This window comes from Alexandromys fortis, unplaced genomic scaffold, assembly GCF_014885135.2.
Source record: "Alexandromys fortis isolate MF-2015 unplaced genomic scaffold, M_Fortis_MF-2015_v1.1 scaffold_23, whole genome shotgun sequence".
NCBI lineage: Eukaryota > Metazoa > Chordata > Mammalia > Rodentia > Cricetidae > Alexandromys > Alexandromys fortis.
This window is the reverse complement of record NW_026067907.1, coordinates 5,432,423-5,453,341: the sequence shown is the minus strand read 5'-3', so window position 1 is coordinate 5,453,341 and position 20,919 is coordinate 5,432,423. Positions and strand designations below refer to the sequence as shown.

The 20,919-nt window shown below is 44.0% G+C and overlaps 1 protein-coding gene across 4 annotated transcripts in view; it reads right to left on the bottom strand.

Moving 5' to 3' along the window:
• The window catches only part of Arid1b (AT-rich interaction domain 1B), a 355,383-nt gene that overhangs the window by 128,636 nt on the left and 205,828 nt on the right, over positions 1 to 20,919 (bottom strand). For 3 of the 4 annotated variants that reach the window (XM_050135732.1, XM_050135733.1, XM_050135731.1), the window contains exon 5: positions 8,240 to 8,281. The exons of the other annotated variant lie outside the window; for it this stretch is intronic. In XM_050135732.1, the coding sequence (XP_049991689.1) occupies positions 8,240 to 8,281 (42 nt within the window). The remainder of the gene's footprint in view (positions 1 to 8,239; positions 8,282 to 20,919) is intronic. 4 annotated transcript variants of the gene reach the window in all.

Here is a 20,919-nt window from a genome sequence, read left to right as displayed (position 1 = left end):
GTGTCAGCCCAGCACATGGGAGGCAGTGGCAGAAAGAGGCCTGTAAGGTCAAGGCCAGCCTGGTCTATATGGCCAGTCTGGTCTACACAGCAAGCCACAGTATGAGACCCTTTCTCAAACATAAAAAGCAAAGCAAAGCAAACCAAACCAAACCAAAAAACAATATCTAACAAGTGTATCTTTTATTCTCTGAATTTCAAATAATCTGATCGTCAGAATTCTGTATTTTTTCCTAAGTTTTATATTCATAGCTTCCTATAAAGCCAGAGTTGAAAACTAAGTGGGAATAGCTCCTAATAAGAGATTAAACATAAGCAACACTGCATCACCACTACAGGCATACAAACACATCCCAAACCTTCCCTATATAACAGTAACAGTAAGGCAAACCGAAGACCAAGCTGCAATGTGTCTGAGCTACCAGCAGATGGCAGAAGCAAAAGCAGAAGCCAGGACAGGGATTCTTAGACTGAAGGCTGCTGGCTCCCCACCTGAGGCTTTGCTCATACATTTTATCATTTTAAATTAGGCTCGGTGACCAAAACAACAAGGGATAAACATAGTTCTCTGTCTCACTACTATTTCTAACAGATGTCAGCATTTTAGTTAAATTAAAAACACCAAAGCAAACCCTTCATACCGAGTCCCATGAACTTGTAAGAACTTCAAAAGAAAGTGCTTGCAGCTCGATTTTAACAGCATCATTACCTGAACACTCCTCTGTCCGAGTCACATCCACAGAGCTGTCCAGGAAAATCTCGGGAAAACACATCTCTGGGACACAGCAAGAGTGCAGAAGAATCAATACTAATGTAACTTCAAAGAAAAGGAAATGGATGTCCCTTTCTTTTTGTTTTTTTTGAGACAAGGTTTCTCAGTGAAACAGTTCTGGTTATCCTGGAACTCACTCTGTAGACTAGACTGGCCTTGAACTCACAGAGATTCATCTTCCTCTGCTCTCCAAGTTCTGGGATTAAAGGTGTGAACCCTTCACTGCTGGGCTTGGACATGTGTTTCTAACACACTAGTGCGCTTCACAGTTGAATGCAACAATACCCAGAATCTTACTATGCTCAAGCTAACACTCTAAACCAGCAGTACTGCACTGGCCAAGACACACACTGTGTGTGCAGTGAGCATCTAATGGAGCTGCCATCCGCACCATGCTTTGTGTCTGCTGGACCAGCATCCGCTAGGCTTCTGACAAGGTGCTGAGACGGTGGAGTCCTTTAGTGCTCTATCCTTCCTCATGCCCAGTAGTCAGGCTGTGAAATACAGTGTCACAAAACTGGTCTGGGACCTTTACTTTGGGGGTGAGTTGGCTGATGAGTTCACTGGCCATGGACATGCTCTCTGTGCCCTGGGCCAGTGTGGCCACCACTAGCAGGCTCGCTACTGAAATGCTGCTGGCCAAATTCAAGGGATGATCTTTAATTTTAGTTTATCTTGTACTAATTTGAGTTTCCCTGGCTACATTAGTGATAATTCATAGATCCAATGTCCAAGATGAACACTGAGTGTAAAGAGGTTGTTTCAAGAAGCTTACAATCCGGAAGGACTGAGAGAAGACAGACTTCCTGAAGTTCTAACTGGGCTCCTTTTATGGGGACTAGTCAGAAGGGCAAGAAGTACATAAACTTCACCCTGTTCTTACAGGGGCCCAGCAGAGGGAAGCTGTCATTGCTGTTTTCTCCTCATCTGTGACAGTTATGGATCATGCTCTGACATTTTTTATATGAAGAAGGTGAAATATACATTATTTTCAGAATAGTTTATGATATCTGGGCTGAAATAAACTCAAATACAACTTAAATTGTGGGCAAACACAATCTCTAGTCTATGCATTTTTCACAACTAAAAATACCATAGTTTGAAAACCAAACTAAAGTTCACTTCTACTGGTGTGAAGTTCTGCAGACTAATGCCTTTGTTATTTCTAAGTTCCTTTTTTTTTTTTTTTTTTTTTTTTTTGGTTTCTCTGTGTTTTTGGAGCCTGTCCTGGCACTAGCTCTTTGTAGACCAGGCTGGTCTCGAACTCACAGAGATCCACCTGCCTCTGCCTCCCAAGTGCTGGGATTAAAGGCGTGCGCCACCACCGCCCGGCTCTTGAACCCCCTTCTGTTCTGTAGAGTACAAGAAGCAGAGTCAGTGAGTTTGTTACTTCTGTCTCTGCATGCATGCAGGGAACACATGCACAGCCGGACAGTCACAGGAACGAAAGAACAGGGTCAGTAAGCACTCCTGCGGCGCTTCCCAATGAGTGCAGTGTAATACAGCAAGACAAGGCACAACATGCTGGCTCTTCACACTCGACACCCAGAGGGTAGTCTTTCGCCAGGCGGGCTCTGAGGCACAAGTGAAAACCACCACACTCTATATGGACCCAGATAAAGGCGGAGAGAGGGGACAGGAATGCAGCAGAGCTGGGCGAACACCAAGGAGGTATTCGCTCTCAGCCATCACAACCATTACACAATCAGAAGTCTGAGCAATCATTAACACGCATTTACTGTTAGCCACGCGAGCCAATATGAATAGACAGAAAGGAACAAAATGAAGTCCCTAAGTGAACAATCTTGCTGCGAACAAAAGGCCACATAATAGAACTGGGCCAGGCCACATCATGTCATCTCTTCTATACAAAAGAGGAAGAAAGGAAAGTGGCTCAGGAGAAATTCCAAATGAGTTGTGACGGCAGTGAGGGCGCAGGCCCAGAGGCTGCACACAGCACAGAAGTCAGGGAAGAGAGGCTGGAGGAGGAGCAGGGCAGGCCTCAGTCAGGGGAAGTTGACTGAGACGCAGGGAGAAGAAGAAAAGCATTCTAGAGAAAGGCCGAGAGTGATGGGCTCAGAGAGAGATGGGATGGCGCGCCTGAAGTCTGTTGACAGAGATAATAACACAGCCTTGCTGAACTTAGAGGCTATCTTTCCCTCAGTGCCTACTCAAGCACGATGTCCGTGAAAAATGATACATGGGGGTGATCACATTCAGGATTTACTTGAAAGCCCTATTCTTGGTAACTTTAGCTTATGCAGTCATTTTTATTTCATAGTAATCAATTTTAGGTGTCTCAAACAAGTCAAAAAAATTATTGCCAAAATAATATAGAAAGTGAAGTGGCAAGAAGGAAGCCTGTTTGTGGTGTGACACACGTCATGTACTAGGAATTCCAGAGAACTACGAGGGAAGAAACGGCACCAGCAAAGTCCTCTATCAGTGCTTGCTTTCTCTGGCAAGAAGATGGGATCCTGGACTCAAAAGCAGGATTAACAGTGAGGACTACAGGAGGTTCAGGGAGGGCTGGGGGCGGGAACTGCACAGTGAGGTCGGGGATACACCATGCAGATTGAACTGCATCCCGAAACCCATGCTGGGCTTCACAGAAGACTGGGAGCCTGCCCTTCAGAGAGGACAGGTAGAGGGAGAGCCCTAGCCATAAAGGGCCTGGCTGAAATGCCTCCAGCACCTTGTGGGGGGACCATGATGGCCTCAGTCACACCCTTCCCGTTTCCTGTTCTCTTCACCATGAGCACAATATGTTTGTTCTCACTACCAGGTGCATTTTTATTACATTTATTTCTTTATGGGGGGTGCATGTATGCTATGGCTCACATGTGGAGGTCAGTAGATAATCTGAAAGAATTGTGATGTGGGAGGTCCTTCTGAATATTGCTGCTTTTATTGGTTGATGAATAAAGCTGTTTCAGCCAATGGCTAAGCAGAGTAAAGCTAGGCGGGAAGTTCAAAGATACAGAGAGAGTTGGCAGAGTCGAGTAGATGCCATGGAGCCGCAGAAGGAGTAACATGCTGCACCCATGAGCCACAGCCTCGTGGCAGTACACAGACTAATAGAAACGGGCTAACTTAATCGTTAGAGCTAGCCAGTAAGAAGCTCAAGACACTGGCTGCACAACTGTAACTGATAATAAGCCTCACAGTGGTATTTCATAAGTGGGTGTGGGAACTGGCAAGTGGGACACGGTGGCGGGAGAGAAACTGGTCCAGTGCCACCAGACAGGACAGAGAAAAGCCTTCCATCCACAGAATTGGTTCTCTCTCTCCACCATGTGGTTGTCAGGGAGGGAACTCGGGTCCTCAGCCTTGGTGGCAAGAGTCTTTACCCAATGAGACATCTTGCTGGCCCTATGGTATATTATAAACTCTTCTCACCAACTATAAATTTTACAATTGTTCGTATCAAAAATTATGGAAGAGGAATATAAAAAGCAAGGGTTTCTCAAAAGAACTTATCAGCCATACAACAAAACAGAGTTCCTAAAACTGTTTTGCAGTGAAATTGTATTACTGTCAAGCAAGCCCCAGGAGTTTGCTCTAGGAACTGCCTTGTGTGGAGCAAGAGACAGATGTTCACGTCTTCTCTTACCATTGTGCACACAGTTCTTTTAGAGAGACATTCAAGGGAGCGAGGTTCAGTGACTTGAGCCTGTAGTGCCAACACTTGGGAGTCTAGGGTAGGGGAATCCTAAGCTCAAGGCCAGCATGAATGGGCCTCAAAGAGAGTCCTTTTCTCACATGAGAATGTCTGGAGTGCGAAGGAGACATATTACTGACAGAGCAAAGGCAGCAGAATCTAGGCTGGAGCCCTGACAAGTACAGAGGAAGAAACATCTGGGCAAAGCCAAGTCAGGTGGACTAGAAGAGACTCAGCCAAGCTGGAGCCAGAGGAAGCATCACTCGCCAAGGAAGGGGGGGGGGGGGCAGACAAGGACGCCATGCCTCACACAGGACTGATTGGTTCCCATGAGTTTAGAGTTAAAGATGTCATCAGGAAGCTCAGCAAGAGGGGAGGGGTGGAGCAGACGTGATGAAGGGGGGGGGATGGGAAGTGGAGAGTGGGGCGGATAATGGTGCACACCACAGTGATTCTCAGGTCATCCAGAAAAAGAGAAGTCAAAAGGCTCTGCATTTGACCTTGCTGGTTCAAATCCCAGCTCTGCTACTGAGGAGCAGTGTGAACTTGAGCAAGCTTTCAAATTCCTCAAGTTCCTAGTCATTCACCTAACAGTATGTGTGTGTGTGTGTGTGTGTGTGTGTGTGTGTGTGTGTGTGTGTAACAGGTGTCTGTACAGAAAGAATGAAACAAAAAACTGATGCTTTATAGTCCTTAACTTAGTCACCTACAAAATATTAGAGGGCAGAGGACACGCAGAGCTTGGGGACTCGAAAAAGCCTGATGCAGAGTGATAAGGGTTTAACCCATTATAAAGCAGAGTATAATTCAGTGCTTGCTGTTCGCACTATGAGGCAGGCTGAGGCAGGAGGATCAATGAGCCCTGGAACTGGAGGCCAAAGCAACATGGACAGGCCCATTTCAGAAAACCGAAACAATGATCTAGGGGATTTCTTATCTGCTCCTACTTTGATATGTGTTTACTATTAATTTCTCCTCATAATCAGCAGGCCAATTTTAAAGCTTTTTCTCTACATCTAACAACATAATCAAACCCCCTACTGTGTGTGTGTGTGTGTGTTTAGCTGATTCATCAATTCAGTATTGCTGGCAACTTTCCTTTGCTCATGTATGACACAGAAGACACAATAATCATATAAAACAGAACCAACCATGTTGACTGTCCCTGGAGACATGTTGTCTGTAGAATTATACAACGGTTATTACTATGGCCAAAGTTAAAAACAATGATCTGCTGAGGGACAATGGTCTTGCACCCTGTAAAGATTTGTCAGTTGTATTGGTTTAATAAAATGCAGGAAGTATAGGCGGGATGACCAGAATAGGAGAATTCTGGGAAGAGGAACGGCTTAGTCTGCAATCATCACACAGATGCAGAAGAAGCAATGAGAATGCCTCACTGACAAATGTACCTAGCCACTTGTCTGTGGGTAACACAGACAAGAATTATGGATTAAGATATAAGAGTTAGTTAATAAGAAACCTAGACTAATAGAACAACTAGTTTATAATTAATGCAGGCCTCCGTGTATTTCCTTGGGACTTAACGGCTGTGGAACCAGGTGGGACAGAAACCTCTGTGAACAAGGATCTCTAGGTTACAGTCTCCCTCTCCTGATGGAGACAGTTGTTGGCGCACATGTCATTACTAGGCACTCTTATTCACTGTGACTCTTGTTTGCACAACTACCTTAAAATTAATTATGCATTTTGATTGTACAAGTAAAATAACCTCAAGAAATCTGAAATTACTTAAAAGTTCAGATTTCCACGTGAACAACACTGTGACGTAGTTACAAGTCTTTGAGTTCTTTTGGAGATAAGCCTTGTTAAACAATACGCCTGAACATGTGGAAAATAACAGAACACTTAATAAGCACAAGCCTAGCTATGCCCCACTGGACTAGATGAGAACAGTAATTTCCGTCAGCCCTACCATCAGATTCGCTCTCTATGGCTGATATGGATTTCCTGAGTATTGGCCACCACATTCTGACACAGGAAGCTCTTTGCATCTCTGCGTCCCAACGCAGTTGAGCCCCTGTCCAGGGACACTGAGACAAGTCATCTGAATGAATAAGAAGCTTACACATTTTATTCTGGCCTAAAATAAGGAAAAATATTGGTGAATAATTAGAAACAATAAAATGAAATAAAAGCAACAAAGAAAAGAAAGACCAGATATATATGGTACGAGACACTGCTGCAGATCAGGAGACTGGGCCCGTGCAGACAGTACTAGTGTAGTACCTACATGTCAGGCAAGCATTTCAATTTTTTTCTCTGCAGTTTTTATAGGAAGGCTTGTCTGCTGTGACCAATGTCAAATACCCAGATTTTCTAAGAAATAAGATAAAATTTCAAGCTGAAGCACCTTTGCTGCGCTCCAGAAAATAAACCTGTAAAACAAAAAATCCTTCAAAAATCTTATTTTTAAAATTTCTATAGATCTGCAAAAGTAAAAAAAGGAATCTAAAAGACTCTGAAGACCCGGCTCAGCTCACTGGGAAAAGGCTCCTATAAGTGGAATTTAGGGCTGCAAAAGCAATGTGGGCACTGTGAACACAAGCCACACCCAGCCAGCGGGGTAGCAGAGATGCCGCTCCCCTCATCTCATCTTTTTACTGAATAAATACAGTGGATTCAGGAGGTAAGTTCACAGGTTTATTAGGTCTGCAGTGAATATTCTGAATGCAGCTGGGAATTAAATACAAAACCAAAGATTTAGAAGATGATGATCATGTGTTTAATCCTGTAAATACTGAGTTGACTCTATTCAGAATTATGATATTTAGTAACTTCTGACGTGAAATATCAAAACACATTAAGTTTTTAACAGATAAATTTAGAGCATTCATGTATTAGTTTATAATTTCTTTTTCATTGTGATGTATAATCTTGGTGAGTTTATAGGCTCAGAACAGCTCTGATGGGGTGGTCATCTCACCTCATTAGCGTAACTAAAGCTGGGAGGACACTGAATGGCCAACAGAGAAAGCTGGGAAAACAGTGGGAGCAACTGGTGATCTGATAGTGAGGACACAGAACAGGGCGGAGTCCAGTGAGAGGAGCCAAGCTGCTCTCAGGCTCCCACCGACCTCACTTTGCAATGGCACCTACTCTCCTCTACCCACAGAGGCCTGCTGCAGAAGGAGCTGGGCCAGGCTAGTGTGTGGCTCCTATTCACTTCCATGAGGTAAAAACAACTTTCCCAGGGTTGTGCTAAGCCACGGCAGCTCTCGCTTCTCCTTGCTGCTCCTCTGGTCTCCACACAACCCAGGCCTTCAGAACTCAGCTCAGGCCCTACCTCCTACAGAGATTCCCTTTGCTCTGCTCCTGCACACTCTCTCCCTAAACATGGGTGCAGCAGATATCCTGCATGGACTGAAACCCACTCTGCCATGACTCAGCTGTTTACAGGCCTTTGCGAACAGTGGGCTCCTTCTAGAAGAGGCAATGATGAGACCACTGGGGCGGGCATCAAGCAGGGACTATCAGTCCAAGACAGCACTGTTTAACAGTGGTCATATCCATTTAGTTCCCAAATGGGTCAACAATGACGCAGCATGCCAGAAAACCTTGCTCCAGGACTAAGGCGAATTTAGGAACCATCACTGCTACCCCAAACTCTGGGTTCTCTGTAGTTTCCTACACCAAAAGTCTAATCTTAACCACAGCCTACGTGATGCCCACATGTGCTCAGGTTACTCCATGGTGTTTGATTAGAACAACAAAGCCTTACTGTGAAGCCTAGGGACCGGGGCTGGGGGTGGGGAAACGGCATGATAAACCAGACAGGCCACACACCTTGAGTCCAAAGGCTGCATCCTCCGAGGCCAATACTTCAACCTGCAATCATAAGGAGAGACATCATTTAGGGACTATCAAGAACCCCTCTTGGGTGCAGCCCTAGAAGCTGGCTCTGGGAAGAAGCTCAGCAGGGATCCTGTTCACAGGGCCAGCGGGCTTCCCTGAGAGGGAGGGCCCACCTTCCCCGTGCATGCAGCAGGGCTCTCACCACAGCCGCTGGGGCGCTTTGAGCTTTGTTTAGGCTTGTTACTGATGGACAGGAGATGAGGGGAAGTCATGCTCAGATAAGCAGTCACTATGCTGGCTGCCTCCTTGCCCTGGCTGCGAGTAGCTTCTTGTCCTGCTCACATAGGAGTGGGCAGAGCAAATCTCTGGAATGCTGCAGAGCAGGAGTTCCTGAAAGCAGTGCTCTGGGAAAGGCAGGCAGAGTCTAGGCAACTTCAAAACTGGCTGTCAGTCTTATGCAGCAGACGACAGAGCTCATTAACATGAATTTAAAAGCTGCATGGAACGAGACATGTATTGATAATTACTGTTTTTTAAACATAATTATCCAGTCTGGTGTATTAAGTTTGGCTACTACAAAGAACCAATGTGGAGGAAGGAACAAGGAAAGAAGTTGACAGCCTGAGTGTTGGGCACCTGGTGAGGCTGTGGGGGAGGGGCTGGTATGGACACCAAGGAAGACTACCCTGCAGACTGCATCCAGCATGAAACCGAAAGGGTTAAAGAGGAAGCACTGATGAAGATCAGGGCCCTGCCTCCAGCAGAGATGGAAGGCTGGATGCAGGGCTGGAATGAGAACCTCCCTTCCCCAAGCAGAGATGGAAGGCTGGATGCAGGGCTGGGATGAGAACCACCTCCCCCAGCAGACTGGATGCAGCCCTGAGATGAGCAGCTACACTGTGAAAAACATATGTTTCTGATATCAAATATGATTTTAGGCTAAAGACTGAGATGTTGGATCAACTAGAGTAGAAAATCATGGTAAGGCCTACTTACACCATTTCTGTTTACACTCGTTTCCAAAACTAACTGTAGATTTAGAAAGAAGCCTTAGTATAGACTTTAGCTTAGGATTCCCCTACCCATGCACAAAAGACAGCTTGTATCTTCGAATTTCCTGAGTCCTGCCTTCTACAACAACAGGCTACTGCCCTCAAATATTTTTAAAATTACAACTCCTACTTAATGCTGTATGTAGACTTCAGCTATGAACCTTTGGGAGAAAACACAGCCAAACTCAACTACCGTGGGCCTTCTGTGACAAGAGCTGGTGAGCGGTACACAGAGGTCCTGTCTGCTGTCTTGTCACTCAGTGAGGATATGCAGCCCTGATGTGGGCTATCTTCACACACATACAATTATTGCTGAGCATATTAAAGTTGAGATTGGTATCTATAGTGCGAGTTCTGCATATTTTAACAGATTTTAAAAGTCAAGTAGCAAAAAAAAAATCAGTAGCAAATAGAAATCTATTTAAAGCTAAGGCTTTACTATATTTGACACGGGAGGCGAGAGCAGTGCTTTCTGTGGAATCCAGAGCTCCGCATGTGACTGTGAGCACAGGCTGGCTGCAGCCGCAGCCCTGCTTCTCTCTCTAGCAGGCTGAAGGGCGTTTCAAACCTCTTAGTAGACTTTTAAACGCCTTTCACTTAGAGAACTCCACAAACTGCTTTCTTCCCATACCATGATTTTAAAATATGTATCCTGGCTTACTGCCCTAAAACTCCCTGTTCTGTAAGGTCCTAGGGGTAAAGCACAGAAAAAAAAAAAAAAAAAACCCGACTGGAAAACCACGAGATTGCTAAAGTTTACTGTGGAGGAAACAGCAGTGTCCTAGGCAGGCTCTCAGGCTGGTCTCAGAGCGTCTGTCTGTTGGAAGAAGACCCTCTAGTGGGAGCAGCAGAGTATTTCAAGCTCACACCATTTCGGGTCAGCAAATGTCCGGGAACCAGCCATGCTATGTGCTGCTTCTGCCGTGAGCTCGAAAATAAGAGAAAAGTTGATAACCATTTTGTCTCCCATTATCCAGAATTAGAAATTATCTACATACAAGCTGAAGTACCTTTGTATTGACCTAATAGATGGCTTTATCTTTAGACAACTGATATCCTATTTAACTGGGCTATGAAGCAATCCCAACTCTAAGTTAAAGCAAAAATGTGTAACTTGAAAAATAAAGTATGCTTTCAGTAGAAAGACCTGACCAAACTAGAAAGGTGTGCATTGATATCTAAATATTGATTTTTCCTACTGGCTCGACTCTGCATTAAAACCCTCAAAAGAAACACCTTCCCACAGTCATCGACAAAGCCTTTCCGGGCATTTAATCCATGCAAAGCTTGCACTTAGTATCTCTAGACAAAGTGGAGAGCTTCATGCAAATGCCTGAGTGAAATGTATTTAGCATCCTTATACATTTGTTTTAAAACTTCAGAATCAAAGAGGACAAACAGATTACCTTTGCTGCCATTCTTTTTCTGAGTTCGGTTTGCAGAGGGTTAAATTAGTGGCATTTAAATCACCTATAAGAATGCCACACAGGCTTTACTAAAGGAGATTAGGGGGCAGTGGCTGATGTCCTCTTCCACAGAGGAATGAAGTCGACCTTCAGTGAGGCAGAGAGGCTTCAGACAACAACGTGTCTGGAGACACAGCTCAAGGGTTAACACAAGCTGGGTTCAATCCTCAGCACCCACATGGAGGCCCACACTGTCTGCAATTCCAGTTTTCAAGGAAATCTGATCCCCTCTGAAGGCACCGGCGTGTATATGATACACAGAGAAAATGCAGGCAGAAGACCCAAGCACATTACTAGCAAGGGAGGGAGGGAGGGAGGGAGGGAGGGAGGGAGGGAGGGAGGGAGGGAGGGAAGGAAGGAAGGAGGATAACAAAACCTAAGCTCCCAGGCTGCAAAGCTGAGGCCCTGTCACACCGGTTTCAAATGAGCACAGTCAACACTGGCTGACACATGTGCCTACAAAGATTCCATCTAGAGAACTTCAAAGCACAGCCAAGTCAGCATTTAGTAGCCAAGCCCTTGACCGTGACCCTCTCAGTTGCTCTACCAGCCAATCCAACAAAAACCACACAACTACAAGTGACTATCTGCCCAGGACCGAGGATGCTAACACACGAATTAAGAAACAGAATTCATCAGAAGGTTTTTTCTCACTTTCAAAGTCCTTCACACTTTCTCACGAAAGGCACCTAGAGAAGGAACAAAAATAACTCAGAGCCAGAGATGGCTCAGCAGGTTAAACACTTGCAGCCAAGCTTAAGACCCAAGTTTGATCCCCAGAACCCATGTAGAGGAAGGAGAAAACTAATTCCTGTGGGCTGTCCTCTGATTCCCAAACATAAGCCCTCCCCACTCACAGAGTAATAAATAAATCAATTTAAAAAATAAAAAAGAATTCAATAATAAAAACAGTTAAGGAAAACCTAGTTGTGCAAATAACATAAGTTTTCTGTCATGTTCTGTCAACGCCCCCAGAAGAAACAAGACCAGAGTAGCATATGTATACGAGCAATGGCTGGGTCATCTGTGTGCTGTATCCAACACCCCCGGGAATTGGGGGTGGCATCCATAACTGCCTTCAGGCACAGCAACTTCTTCTTCATTGTGTATTGTCTTACAATGAAGACTTATTTATTTACTGCAGCAGATCTTGTTTAATTAAAAGTAATTGGATAAAATAAGACAATGACATTAGCAGTCACCGGATATCACTAATAATCCAATGAATGGCGTTGGAGCAGCCAGCACTCGTACGTGTGGAGTAGATTCCTGAACACTTGGAGGTGGGTAGAAAACAAACAGTCCCTACAACAGCAACAAAAACAAAACTCAAGAGCTTACAACTGCACAGTGTAGTATCTTCAAGCATAGCCACACCCATCTGGAAATCTGTCTGTCAGAGATGTCCGTTTACGGAAAGAATTTGTGACACACTGCTTACCTATTGAGCATGGAAACTGCATCATTAGTTAATGTAATATCAATTAGAAAACGCAAACAAAATGAGATGTCGTTATATAGAGAACGGCATGTTTACACTAGACAGTACTACAAAACTGAGAAACCCCATTTTCAAGAACTCTAACACGGAGAAATGCATTCACTGAGTGAACTTCGAAACAGGGTTGAAATAAGAACCCAAACACTTTAGATTTCCTCCACACCTTGTGGGACTTGTGTCACACCAGAAAGTCTCTCCTTCGAGTTTCAAACTGTTTAACGCATGTTTTCTCTTAATGTTTGACTTTACTTTTTTACATTTAGATGTTTGATCCATCTGCATTTATTTCAAAATAACAAGGGGAAGGAATGAGCCAGGCCTAATTTTCCATCTGAATAACCATGATGAAGAATAATCTATTATTTTCTCCAAGGATTAGAGATACTGTATCTTTAGCATAATTAAATATTAAAATGATGTAATTTTTGTCTCCAATTCTAGGCTGAGATGGGAAAGGCAAAATTACCCAAGTGACCTGCTATTCAACCCATGGGAAAATAGGTCCAGGGTTCTCAGACACAACAGCGCTTCTCACAAAGAAGAGCAAGGTCTTAGTAAGTAACTTAAATACTCCTTACAAAAGACAATTTTGACCTATACTTGTGTTCAAAGAAACAAAATATACTCCTATTTATAGTATTTTCTATGTCTTGGTTGGCTGGACCCAGAAGGCCAATACAGCAAGTGAAATCACTGATTGTACTTTTATCTCCATTAAGGAAATGCAAATGCCAGTACCTAAACTGCTCTCTCAAATATGGCTCAGGATTTTAGACAATTCAAAGTGCAAGCTAATTTATTCTCTACCCCACCCCTCTCTACACCACCCCAACAATACAAATGCCAACAGCTCCCACTGGGCTCAATGTTTCACTTTTAGCAAGTTGTAGTTATCAATCCGCTCATTATTAGATGTTACTAGCCTTTGAATTTTATAAACCATAAAAAAGTGAGCACACAAAACCAGGAACCTTTGCTGGCGTTCCTCTTTCATCTACTATTCTCCTCTTTCTCCTTGGAGCACATAGAGCCCAAATGATGTGCTCAGTTGCTTGGTTAGCTGGCAACAGAAAAACACAATTGCCCACACAGTGTGTGTCATTAGAATGTCTACTCCCTGCATATATTCTAAATCGGCCAAAAACAAATAATCGTAACAAATAATACATGCATGCTGCCAAAAATCATGGGCTATACGTGACACCGAGTAACATTTTTCACAATAGGCAATGTATGAGAATTTCCTTCTTCACAAGTGGCACACTTGTGCCTATGAGCCCAGGATGCTAACTGTCTCCCACACACCTGGCGGTTGAGCTCACAGAGGCTGCCAGCACCGCAGCCATGTTCCTATGTAATTACTTCTCCAAATGCTTAAGGAAACTTCGGTCTTGGTTCCTGAAGCAGGAAAAGGGTCCCAGACCAGAAACCACTTGGTATGCTGAGTGTGCAGAAAATGTCATCATGAGCAAGGTGGCTGCTCAATCTGACCAGGCGTATGATGTACCTGAATCAACAAAGCAGGGCAGCGGCAGCAACGCTGTGCTGTGCTTCAGTCTAGGGACCAGGAGGCAACACACACCTAGATCATTTTCTGGGGTGAGTCTAGTCGGGCTTATGGGAGAGGGAGAGACTAATGCCACACTTCCTTAGCTAAGGGCTAGTCAACTCTGAGAAGCAAGGCCACTGTCTTGCTCATCAGTGGCTACTGGAAGAAGGGAGACAAAACCTAGCAGAACCTGGAACTGCCTAGCTGAACCTCAATAAATGGTCAGAGTGTGGTGCTTAGTCACCATGGCTTTCTTCCAGCTCCCCCAGACTGCACTCCTCAAACACTGCTGACAGAGCATCTAAATGCTTGCCCACGTATCACCAAGCTCTCCTTGTTTTACTACTCGAGGATTTCCGTTTATTCATGTAAGGTCTCTTCCCACAAGAACCAGGGCCTGGCCTATCTTCTTACATCCACCTGGAAGGAGTGTCAAGGTCAGCGAGAAGTCAGTAATTACCTACTGAGCAGGTATGCCTGGGTGAATGAATGCGGTGACTATAGTACAGAGAATAGGATGCAGACACATGTGTGAGCCTAGTGTGTCATGGCTTTTTACGATGCAGGCACACGTCTAACATATAGGTTAAAGTCACATGCTGCATTTGCATGTGATACACTCCTGAATTACACTCTAGTGTAAACTAAGGCAAGCCCCAGTCTGGCTGCATTTACTGACGGCGTGTACACATCTAATGCCATTGTCTCTCTAGTCAAGAGCAGGTTTTAAATTCTTTTAAGAGAGCTAAGTCTTGAAAACTGGTAGCAATGAAGAAAGCAGGCCACTCGAAGACAGGTATTTCCTGTTCTCCTGTTGCAGAAGTTCTTCTAGATGTGCAATGAGCAAAGTCAGATCAGAACTGAGATTTTACTGAAGCTGTGTAGAGACCACAACCTTCTCATACATGGACAAAGTGAACCTGGGCTTTGCAGTTTGGCTGGTTGCCTCCATGGGGACTGGGAGGCAATTCCGCTCAAACCGCAGGCCACAGCTGGCCAGTGGTGTAACATACCTCCTCCATAAATGATCTCTCTGACCCAGAGCAACCTTCCTAGTCACGTGAGCAGTATGTGTGCAAGCCCAGACACATGCATAACTCCACACCTTAAAGAAAACCACACGTTTACAAGTCATCTCCACACCGCTGGTGCTTATCAAGAAGAGCTGTGGCACCAGGAAAAACACAGACCAAAACAGATGCATGTGTTCATAACTTCACTTGGTTTTTCCCAGCACATGTGTTTATAAATCATCTAGATTTTCAAATAAAATTTTAGAAACACTTTTAAAGAAGAAGTGCTTTCGGTGCAGATGGCTCTAAGATGCACCACAGCGGGTGACGCCATGCACAGAAGACACCAGTGTTTATGCGCTATGTCACATCTGCTTGGCTGCCATCCTGTATCCTTCACGTTACGTCCACTGCATACGGAAACTTTTCATACTATTTACAAGTCCTGTTCTGAAGAAGTCAAACAGATAAGTCCTGGACCACGCAGCGCTGAATGGCAATGCTAAGTTCCACCAAGGCTGAAACAGCGTTTGATCTTTTTCTAAATGCTCGTCTTGTGTATGCCCTACTTTGCCTCAACTGCAAATGCTGTTTTAGGCAGAGATTCTGTCTATTCAGCCTTTTATATGTAGGGCTGGAGTTATGGGTTAGGGTTAGGATCTTAAAACAGAAGGCAGCAAGTAAATTCCAATTACATTTCATAAAAACAATTTTATATTTTGAAAAAAATATAAATATGTATTATGAATTTCATATTACACATGAATATATATATGAACTAAAGTATTAAAAGATGAAAATATGGATATATCTAATTATCCCCCGGTTCTGCCTACCTAGCATAGAGACTGAAACTGATATACGGTCACATAGGAAGAGATGACACTGTACACGGACAAGCCACAGTGACCTCAAACTGCCACGAAAAGGCAGGACAGACGACCCGCTCCCAAGAAGACCAGAAGGTGTTTGAAAAGCGCAGTCATGTTTATATGAGGAAATGAGTCGGGATTACTGATCAGCCATGCCCCTAGTGTTGTGACTGAGTGGCGTTTCTCTGCTGCTGCCCTCTCCCAGGTCCTGCCATCTGGATGGAAGAAAGAGGAAGAACAAAGGAGAAAAACCTTAAAATAGTTCTACGGAAATGGGTGGGACGTGAACACACTGGCGGAGTGCTCACCGGCACTGATCACAGAACACCTAGGCCCTCTGAAGCTTAAACTAAACTGCGGGGCACAGTCTTAGCTATAGGTCTGGAAGAGAGACAGTCAGGAGAAGAGGAAGAGGAGGTGTGCCTGCATGCAACTGTGTGAGTCACCCTTTGTGCTGCAGAGGATTCTTCGTTAGTGAAGTTTCTCTGAAGGACCTGTCTGAGTAGGCAAACCAACAACTGCAAAGCTAAGAAAGAGTTTTCCGGAGAAGGAGATATACATTTTGTTTGCCTTTCTCCCAGGTCAGAGCCCCACCCAGCTTCCATACTGATCCTGTCACCCACTTCCTTCTTTTACATTTTATATTGTTTAATATAGTCTTATTTGTTAAGGGCACCCCCCTCCAAAAAAAGCAAAACACAAGTATGTGTGAAGGAGACACAGCCTACTGAAGGACAGTTTCAAGGCAACTGCCCGGGAGTGGGCCACACTATTCCACTGGGCTCCCCATCGGGTAACAAGTACATCACCCACAAAAACGGTAACACAGGAAGAAGAGGAAACCTTCAAAACTAAGTAATAACGACATGAACGTGCTTTGCGATTTATTTTCACTCTTCAGACTTCACAAACTGAATTCACAATATCAACATTCTATAATAATATGGATAATAACATACATTTGCTCTCTGAAGAAGTGAGGGTCTGGGGGTTCCCGGGGCTCAGCGCTCAGTGGCAGCAATGAGCAGACGGGCAGCTCCGAGAGGAAGGCGGCAGTGCTCCTGTTAGAGCCGACCCTGGAACTGCACATGCCCTGATCTGCAACTGGGCTCTTAAGGAACTGCTTCACAGCAAGGGGACACATCCTGACATTAATAACAAAGTCGCTCCTATAATTCTGTGACCACAGTGTTCCCTTGAAGAACAAAGCACCTGGAACAGCTCCCTTTATTATCTGTGTTTCAACTGTGATCCAAACAAAATGCAGAAAATGGGAAATTCCAGAAATAGCCCGTTCCTGAGTTTGAAGCTACACCCCATTTTGAGTAGTGTGAATCTTACCCTGTTAAGTCTGTGACAGCACTTTAAGGCTCAGGTGGACATGCTATACACCGCCCCTGCCCATTACACACTGCTTAGTCACGTCTCTGATAGCAGGTCATCAGAGGAGAACCTGTGGCCTTGGGCATCCACTCGGGTCGTGGAAGTTACCCAATGAGCTAGGAATCAGTGGAGATGACTGGACTTAGCAAAGAAAACGAGTTTGCCTAAACCCACGACCAGAATGCCCAGGAGTTAAAGAAGAGAACCGCTTCTTTTCACAATGGAAATGATCTGTTTCAGCAAATCATTTGCACATGGAAATTTGTTACTCATTTCTCACTGGCAAAAAACTGGAAAGATGCCAAACATCCCTCAACTGCTGAACAGAAATAAACAAAACTACGGGCCGTATCAGTACACGGAAAGCTACCCACCAGTAAGAAGGAGTTGGCTTTAATGATAAGCATCACCATCGGTGAACTTCAACCCCATTATCCTGAGTAAGGAAGCTAGCTGAAGGGTCGCCACTGTGTGATTCCATTTATGATAGTCTAGAAAACACAAGCCCCTGGAGCGAGGATGGTGCTGAGGCTGTCAGGAGCTGGGCATGGAGGGGCAGACAATAAGTAGCACGGAGGAGGCTCTCTGAGATGACAAATATCCTGTTAGGAGGGTGCTGATGCCTTCCTTGAATACTGTTCTTTACATATGACTGCGTTCAGTTCATAAAACAGCAATTCACAGTCCTCTTTCCCAAATGTATGCATAAGATTATATCCACAGAGGAGTTACATCCTCCAAACACCCTTACTGTTGGCTGTACGGCACCTTTCTCTACTGTCTTGACAGAGTTCTAGAACTGGGTTAAAACTCTCACGCGGGCTGGTGGCACATACCTCCAACCCTAGCACCCAGGAAGCTGGGCAGGAGGACCCCGAGAGGAGGAGACCAGTCTGAGGACTACACAGTGAGTTCTAGGTAAGTAAAGGCTCTTTCCAAAAACAAACAAAAATTCAGCAAATAATTTCTAGAAATTTCTCTATGAATTGGAAATTGCTGTACTTTTACTTTGCAGGGAAGACTGGGGCTTTTAAATGTATTTGGCTCAGACAGAAATGTCTACAGGTTGTTTTCTGAAACTAGAAAAGAAACATTTGTCTAAAAATGACTTATCATTTTTTCTAGTGCCTATAATTGAACTCAGAGCTTCTTGCACACTAAAAGGCCAGTCTGTTCCAAGCTGCTTTGTAGTTTTGTACAACTGAATAAATTTACACATGGAAACCAGTAAATCAACCACTAGGAAACACACACTACTATAGCCCTCACTGAAGTCAAAGCCGCATGCTCAAGAGTAGACATGAAAACATTACACAACCCAACTCTTCCTGCTTGTGCCAGGACACACCACTCAGTCTGCAGGTCGGGTCCCACGAGTCAAGTCTTCAAACAGAAAAGTCTACCTACACCTGCTTGGCAGGCATGCCCTGCCGCCTTTCTAGAGAAAGCCATCTCAGGTAATTACGGGGAGATGTGCTGTTAATCCAAAGCACCTCTGTCAGCGCTTCTAAATTAAGGAGACTCGATCTCATTCAAACACACTTTATGACCTTTGAGGTAAAAGTGAGATTTCTGAAATAAACAATATAGAACAAACATAACAAGAAACCGGCCACTTGGCAGTAACTTTAATTTGTATCACATTTTACCCAGCAACGGTGTTTTCGGTGAACACTGGCACAGCCAACTACCCATCGTGGATTGCTTGGTAGGGAGGGCGCAAACGCAAACCACAGAGGAGCACTTCAGCAGAGCCCAAGCCAAGTGGCATGCAAAAAGACACCCTCAAGTTCAGTGACACGCCTGCACAGGCAGAGAAACTGCATAGGAAATGTCAGCTCAATGCCACACGTAAAGAGGAGTGAACCAACTATTAATAATACAAAGCCACTAATTAAAAGTGGGGAAAGAGATCAAAATTGAAAGTATAAATAATCCGAGACAGCGATCTACACTTTAAATGGAAAGTAGGTCAAATTATTCATCTGTTTCATATTGCTTCCAAGATTTTAAGTTTAATTCAAGGAACCACAGAAGCACAAGAATCCAAACTCACTGTGATATTAGAGGGGCAAATTCATCTTTAGAATCTGCTATAAGCAAATATACACAGAAATTGCACTTGGAGATAGAAGTGATTAAAATATCCCCAACAGATATCTCTTCGAGTTAGGACTTAAAGTCTAGGATGTCCCATATAACATTAATAGTTTCTGGACAGTTTTCATCAATAAGGTCAATGTAAAAGTAAAAGCAAGTGGAATTAGAGGGAAAATGTTTTTATTAAATTCATGTTACACTGTTACAAACTGCATCAGTTTATCTGAAAGAATTTGTTTTGCTTTCTTTTCTAATTACACATATCCCTCCTGAGACACAAAGAAAATTAAGTCTTTCTACTAACTCAATATCCACAAAGCCAAGGATTTAAAAGCCTGTCGACCCAGAACGTATTGACCTCCATCAGCTTAACGACCATTATACAAACTCAGAACCTAAAAAGGGGCTGGGGATGTGGCTTAGTTGGTAAAATGATGCTTAAACAACCATGAGGACCTGAGTTAGAAACCCAGCAGCCATGTACAACCAGCTTGGTGGCTGGCCTATCCTCCCAACACCTGGAGACAAGAAAATCCCCAGGGAGGGAGCTCACATTTAGTGGGTCTCAAAAACTAAGGTGGAAAGACACTGAAAGAAGACACCCAATGTTTTCCTCATACACCCACAATGGAAAAGAAAATTAGCTACGTACACACACACACACACACACACACAATGGAGAGTACGCACAGAGGCTGGAGGTGACTCAGCAGTTAAGAACACTTACTGTTCTTACAAGGAGACCACCTGGCTTTCCAGTAACTTTGGGTTCAGGAAATATGACCCCCTCGTCAGGGTCTCTGTGGTTCTTGCCTTCATGTGGTGCACATAAGCAGCAGATGCACACACACAAATACCTTTAGATTGCTTTTCTTTCTTAAAAAATATTTATTTATTTATTCATTTATTTATTATGTATACAATATTCTGTCTATGTGTATGCCTGAAGGCCAGAAGAGGGCACCGGACCTCATTACAGATGTTTGTGAGCCACCATGTGGTTGCTGGGAATTGAACTCAGGACCTTTGGAAGAGCAGGCAATGCTCTTAACCTCTGAGTCATCTCTCCAGCCCCCTAGATTGCTTTTCTTAAACAGGAGATGCAGTGTAGTAGTATTCTATGGTGTACAACTCATGTCTTTTTACAAAATAGCCAAATAATCTGGATTTAATTTAGTTTAAACTTTAATTGCCAAGTGTCAGAAGCAAGAAGCAATGAGCAAGGTTAGCAATGTCCATACTATAATTATTTCTCATAGAATATCATTTGCATACATAAGTACAGTTGTATAAAAATACTTTGTACATAAGAAACACTCCTTCCTCATATTCTATTTCAGCAACTTTTGTAACAAACTTTACAACACTTTCAAAGAGCTTCAAATAAATTTCCAGAATTAAGTTGATGTGACCAGAAATACACTTCGTGTTAATAATGGTTAATTATACTCTTATCATAGAAGCAACAGTGTGCAGACTTTAAAACTATTCAGGCAACAGATGACAATGAAAACAACTTATAATCCAGAAGACATAGCCGATCACTCCCAGGTACAGTATGTCTATGCTGATTAATCTACCGCACGTGCTGTGTAGGTGGCTGGAAAGCCCAGGGTCACAACACGTAAATACCCTATTTAAAACGCCTGGAAGGTGAGTGAAGAGAACAGCCAGTGAGCCCTAGGTCTTCAAGAGAAAGCAGCCATTCGTCTCCAGGGAAGTATCCCCACAAAAC